The sequence below is a fragment of the Elaeis guineensis genome, chromosome 2, assembly GCF_000442705.2.
Source record: "Elaeis guineensis isolate ETL-2024a chromosome 2, EG11, whole genome shotgun sequence".
Taxonomy (NCBI): Eukaryota; Viridiplantae; Streptophyta; class Magnoliopsida; order Arecales; family Arecaceae; genus Elaeis; species Elaeis guineensis.
This window is the reverse complement of record NC_025994.2, coordinates 100,172,409-100,179,306: the sequence shown is the minus strand read 5'-3', so window position 1 is coordinate 100,179,306 and position 6,898 is coordinate 100,172,409. Positions and strand designations below refer to the sequence as shown.

At 39.3% G+C, this 6,898-nt stretch overlaps 1 protein-coding gene across 1 annotated transcript; it reads left to right on the top strand.

Moving 5' to 3' along the window:
• The first annotated feature begins 545 nt into the window (after positions 1–545).
• Positions 546–6,662, top strand: LOC109505917 (G-type lectin S-receptor-like serine/threonine-protein kinase At2g19130). The gene is made up of 4 exons (XM_073251228.1): positions 546–774; positions 4,506–5,518; positions 6,092–6,253; positions 6,300–6,662. The coding sequence occupies exons 1-4, from the start codon at positions 546–548 to the stop codon at positions 6,660–6,662; spliced, it is 1,767 nt and encodes a 588-aa protein (XP_073107329.1).
• Positions 6,663–6,898: the final 236 nt, after the last annotated feature.

The window sequence follows — 6,898 nt, the reverse complement described above, 5'->3', positions numbered from 1 at the left end:
GGAGTTGGCCGCAACATGGCTCTCCCACACAAACAAGTTAGATACAAGAGAAATCGTAGTAAGGAAGGGATGGAGGGTAAGTGTCAAACACCCTTTATATTGTTCCTATTCCGAGGCTTCTATTCATCTATTTATTAGGTGACCATTTGCCCATGCATTCCTCGATCTCTTTGTGCATTTATGAGAGCTTGTTACTTGAGCCCCTCAGCATGTGCCGGCATATGAGAAAGGGGAGAAAGACACCCAGGCTCATCCTCTCTGTCTTTTGGGCTAGACAATGATCAATATCAGACACTTTGCAGACAGTTTCAGGATTCTATGAGAGTGACCCAAACACCCAGTCAGCCACCACATGCAGCCTCACATTTCTTCAGTCATGCAGTTACTTCAGGATCAGGCGTCAATGATTGCAAATCTTCATCATACCCAGAACATTGTTATCAGCAGGCTTTTTCAGCTGGAGAGAGGTTGCAGTTGAGGTTATCACTTAGCTGATAGATTTGACTGTAGAGGTAGGCAGACCACGTGGTATGCTTAGTTCAACTATGCGGCAGATATCAGATCAGTTGCAAGGCTCAAGTACTTCATCCAGAGAGGCACTGGAGCAGATCTCTTCTCAGCTTGAGGCTATTAGAGCTCACCTTGCCCAGATCGCTCCTAGGATATCCCAACCTTCCTATCAACCTTCTGGATATCCTACTTCCACTGTTTTCGAGCCTGTGCATCTGTTTTCCTCCAAAGCCTCTGGTTCCTCCGCTCGTGTTGGACCTTCTGGCAGGACTAGGAGTCAATATGGCGATTTTTCTTTTTTTGGCTTCTTGACTCATTTACAGATCTCTTCTTCCTCTTCGAAAGAAAATTAGTGTTGTGTTGTTCTTTGTGTGTTTGATCTTTGATGTACTGGACTTGTGATCTTTTTTTTTATATCTTTGTGTAAACCTTGATGTTAGATGTATTGTACTTGATGATGGATGTATCTCTGACCCTATGTATCTTATAAGTATTTAGATGTATTTATGACTTTATTGAAATGAATGAATATCAAGTTTTTTCTCTCTTGTATTTGGATGTATCTTATGGTATTCTTGTTTAAGTAGTATCCTTTGTTGTCCTTCTTTTTGGTGATGTCAAAAAAGGGGAGATAATACCTAGATAGAAGAAAATTGGAGAGATAGAGAGATAGGATGGCATAATGTTTATGTTTTTGAAATTGTATATATTTGAGATATGGGGAAATGTGCAAAACAAAACTATATTTGAGTCATGCAAACTTGAATTGTTGTTGTTTCATGCATTGAGGGGGAGCTTATGCTTTTTGATGAAATTTATGTTTCTGATAAATTATCTTGCATCTGATGATTTGCTCTAAAAAATTGAATTGGCATACTTCTTATTAATATTTATGCTCTGAATATATCATATATCATATTTCTTAATCACTTTAGATGTTATTTTATTTAAACTCAAATATTTTGTCATCATCAAAAAAGGAAAGATTGTTGATCCAAAGTTTGATTTTAATGATAATAAGCCATTTGAGAGGGTTACTAATGATTACTTTGAATTTAAGGTGTGTTTCAGGAAGAATCAAAGTGATCTAAACTTGAATGTCAAAAATCCTTAAGAAAGAGTCCCAAGTTGAAGCTTGTTCGGAAGTGTATCAAAGTCCTCAATTCAAGAAAAAGGATGATCAATCTCTTAGAGGATCCCTCAGCAAGTTTGGAATGAGAAAGTGTAAAAAATCGAGGCTCCGAACTCATATTTCAACTCTTGAAACAAAAGAGAAGCCCCTTAGGGCGTTCCTTTTATAAAAAGGGACTAAAACATTTGGTATGCCAAAAAGGGATGCCACATGGGATGCTCCTTTCTGTGCTAGCACAAAAGGGACGCCACTAGGGGCAACCCCTATGGGCTGACAATGCCAAACAGAGAGCATTTTTCGCTCTGGGCAATAAGGGACGCCACATGGGACACACCTTATTGTGCCCAGGGGAAAAGGGATGCCAGGAGGGATGTCCGTTCTGTGCAAAATAGAAACGGACGCCCCCTCTGCCCTTCTTTCTGTTGGGAGTCGGTTTTCTCTGAATTTTTAACCATTTTCTGATAATTTTTTGCCACCTTTTCATGCTCCAATATTCCAAAATGGATAGTACACATCAGCAAGCATTTTTGTGAATGTTTGATCACTTCCAAAGAGAGAAAGTTTTTAAGAAAAGGTGGGAAGACTCCAAAAAGCAGAAAATTGAGGGAAAAGCAGTTTTTTTTTTAAAAAAAAAGACTATTCGTGAGCCATTCTTGAGCTATATCACTTAGACTTTTTCAGAGCAATCAATGAGAAGTTGTGCTATTCATCTCCAAGCTCTTCTTCAAGCTTTGAAACAAGTCTACACCGGATTGAAGAGCCCATTCCAAGTGTCTTCTTCTTTATTCCTTGTTTTTATTGAATATCTTGCTCCATTTGTGACTTTTATTGTTCTATTGCTTTCATTCTCTATTGCTTTTGTTCTTTTGTCTAGTTTTGAGGGTAAGGTCCAAAACTAGGAAAAGGTTTAATTCGTACCCAAAAATGGATTGGTATGGGTTGATTGTGAGCCCAAGAAAAAATGTATCTTGTAAGGTTTCAATTGGTGAGCCTTAAAAAAACCAACTAAGTTGTGGATTGTGAGCCTGAAAAATAATCCGACTATAATCTTTTGAGATTACAGTGGAATACCCAAGTAGGGAGTTTGGAGAGTAGACGTAGGTGCAGGGTTTGGCACCGAACCACTATAAATCTTTGTGTTTGTAGTGATTGTACTTGTTCTTGTTTTCTTTACTTTATTCCGTTGCATACTTGTTTGTGTTGCTATTTACATCCACCTTCACATTCAAAAATACCTAAAATTGGTGCACATATTCTTTGCAAATTTAAGAAAATTTTAAGAACCTAATTCAACCCCCGCGCGCCCCCCCCCCCTGGTTGCTAGACTGGGCAACAATTTTTATTTTTTTGACAAACATTACTGGTTTTGCACTATCTTTTTCCAACATTATTTGGACCATTCATTTGTTCTTGCATGTCATTTGGGTTAACTTTCCGTCAGTGAATCTTCTCATGATTCCTAAAATTGTAAATGATTTAAATCCTCCCATGTATAAGCCATCCATCACGAGAGAGAAGGGCGCCTTGCTTGGAGGCTAAAATGATCATTGCATACTGATCCTTTGACCAAGTGTAATGGTATGACCAGTGAAAGCAGCTATTGATTTTTTTTTCCATAGGAAGCTTCGACATAGACTTGAAAAGGGTATTAATCCTTCATAACAACTAGGTGTTGATGAATCACCGTGCTTGACGGTTTTGCACTATCCTTTTCCAACATTAATTGGACTTCTTTCCATTGTTCTTGCATGTCATTTGGGTTAATTTTCCATCAGTGAGAGGCACGGATTTGCACTATCCTTTTCCAACATTAATTGGACTTCTTTCCTTTGTTCTTGCATGTCATTTGGGTTAATTTTTCATCAGTGAATCCTCTCATCATGATTCCTAAAATTATAAATGACTTAAATCCTCCCATGTCTAGGCCGTCCATCACGAGAGAGAAGGCTTGGTTGATGGGTAAATTAATGATCATTCCATAAACTGATTCTTTGACCAAGTATAATGGTATGACTAGTGAAAGCACCTATTGATTTTTTCCATAGGAAGTTTCGACGTGGACTTGAAGAGGGTATTAATCCTTCAAAACAACTAGATGTTGATCATTCACTGTGCTTGACAGTGTTTCACTATCTTTTTCCAATGTTAATTACTTGGACTTCATTTGTTCGTTCATGTTGTTAATTACTTGGACTTCATTTGTTCGTTCATGTTGTTTGGGTAGAAACTTTCTATCAGTGGCGTAGAAAGGGGTTTTGACTCGGTTTATCATGTGTTTGTTGAATAAAACTTCTATGATCGGACCGACCATAGAAGGGATTATAGTCGGACCGTCATCACCTGCCACGTCTCCGAAGTACACCACACGCACTTACTACATGGCATACTTCGAAGACGTGGCAGGCGATGACGGTCCGATCATAATTCTTTCCATGATCGGTCTAACCATAAATCCCTTAGTTAATCTTCTCATGAACCCTAAAATTATAAATAGAACGATGGTTGCATAAACTGATTCTTTGACCAAGTGTAATGGTATAACTGGAAAACATTGAAAAGAGCGGGAGGGGACCAAAAAAAAAAAAAAGGACGTGACATAGAACATTTCAAAGTAGACAAAGAATCAACCCGCCAGGAAAAAAAATTTAATCCACCCGTTTAATAAATTGAAATTTGACTGACATTAAAATAACCTATAAAAAGCCGCAGCCACTTCCTCTTATTCATATGCATTTACATAGGCAGGCTGGCTTTCGCTGCATGCTTCTGCCCCTATGGATACTAAGATGAGGCCATGTTCCTCTCTCTCTCTCTCTTCTTCTCTTCTTTCTCCTCTCTTCCCTCAGCATCCAACACTGTGCAGCAACTGATAACATCTCTTCAGGCCAGTCACTCTCTGAAAACCAGACCATAGTGTCCAAAGGAGGCAACTTTGTGCTGGGGTTCTTCACGCCACGTAACTCTCGTAACTACTACGTAGGCATCTGGTACAACAAAATTTCAGTCCAAACTGTAATCTGGGTGGCGAACAGAGCAACACCCATCACCAACACCTCTTCTGCCGAGTTCAAAATCTCAGAAGATAGCAAACTAGTCCTTCTCAGTAGTTCCAAAATCCTAGTTTGGTCATCCAATTCAACTCCATCAACCTCTGATTCCACGGTTGCAGTGCTTCATGACACCGGAAATCTTGTTATAAGAAATGGGTCGAACACTACAATTTGGCAGAGTTTTGATCACCCGACTGACATAGTCATGCCAGCAGGATGGATTGGATTTAACAAGATCACAGGGGAGTTTCAGAGTGCCACTGCTTGGGAGACTCCTGAGAACCCTGCCCCCGGGCCTTTCACTCTGAGTCTGGACCCTGATAGATCCAAGCAATATGTATTGCTGTGGAATAATTCTGAAATTTATTGGAGCAGTGGTATTTGGAATGGCCGGTACTTCCCTGCACTCCCTGCTTCTAACGAAAACACTCCCTTCAACCTCACCTTCATCGACAACGAGCAGCGGATTTATGGAACGTATACCATCTTGTACAGTTCTTTCATCACTCATACTATGATTGGTCCAACTGGGCTATTAACACAATGGTATTGGCTGGACAGCACCCAAGAGTGGCAGTCAATCTCTTCTCAACCCGTGCCTCAATGTGATGTCTACTCTTTATGTGGCACTTTTGGTATCTGCGACCAGAAAAGCTCGGATAATATTTGCAAATGCACCCCTGGTTTCGAACCAGCTTCAATGAACGAATGGGAGCTCAACTGCAACCACGCAGCAAAGAGTTTCTTGTCCTTTACATTTTTTTTGGTCAAAAAAGGTTATGCTTGTGATTGGTTGGCCCTCTGTCCCCAGGTTGGGAGTGGTTGTGTACTTCCCTGCCCCAGAAACAATATTATTTTGTTGTAGTTCCATATTTCACTGCATTAAAAAAAAAAAAGAAAAGAAAAAGAAATTGCATTGTGATTCAATGTCACAAGGGTTGGTGGATAGCTGATTGATAAAGAAATCAACCATTTATTTCAACTTTTACTTTTGCACTTGCTTGTTCAAGTTGTAAGAAAATATGTAAAAAAAAAAAAAAAAGAGAAATAACTAATCATAAAATTTAGTTTTATTTTTTGTCTGAACTAACTATAAAATTTCTTTCATAATTATAATTATCTGGCCTTTTCCAACTGCTTGCAGTTTAATTAGAAATATTTTTTCCTTAAAAAAAGGAGCTGTAAAATTTCATGAAAATCAAGAATGAAAAATATTATATCTAACAATTTTGGATTAACATTTAAAGTTTCAAAAAAAGATGTATTTCTTTTATATTATTCTTCTGATCAATTAGCTATTTTAAACAGGTGCGCATACAATTGGCCAAGCAAGATGCACATCCTTTAGGGCTCACATATACAACGACACCGATACCAATAGTTCCTTTGCTAAAACAAGGCAGATAACATACTTCTAGACAGGGACTTCTGCGCCAAAGTTGCAGACTTTGGTATGGCGAAGCTCGTCGGTCGTGACTTCAGCAGGGTATTAACAACCATGAGGGGAACTGTTGGCTATCTCGGACCCGAGTGGCTGTCAGGCCTGCCAATCACCTCCAAGGTTGATGTCTACAGCTTTGGGATGATGCTCTTTGAACTGGTATCAGGCAAGCGAAACACAACGCACTCCGTGGATGGTAGCAACATCTTTTATCCTTCGTGGGCTGCAAGAAAGATTACTGAAAGGCGGTATATTTAGCTTATTGGACCATAGATTGAATGGTGTTGCTGACACTGAAGAGCTAACCAGAGTCTGTAGAGTTGCTCGCTGGTGCATTCAAGACTCTGAAAGTCACAGGCCAACAATGGGACAGGTGGTGCAGATCCTAGAGGGAGTCCTGGAGGTGAGCATGCAGCCACTTCCTAGGGCTCTTCAGCTTCTCACGGAAGATCAGAGCCAAATTCGTTATCATTTGTCATCCACTGAATACGAAGATGCACTTGATCAATCTCTGGATTTCTATCAGTAAGTGTCAAGCTACAAAGGGCACATGAATCTCTGCTGAGCATGTCAATAATATGCAACGTGTTAAAGTAGAGCTTATAGCTGTTATGATCCTTAAGATGGATGTTTATATGAGGGTGTAATGTTCTATAGTGGTTGTATTATCAATTTAGTGGCATAAAGTTCATGGATATCTCTTGTTATCCAGATATGTTAGATATAAATTTTCCAACTCACCACTTTCCAAGCATGAGTTATAAA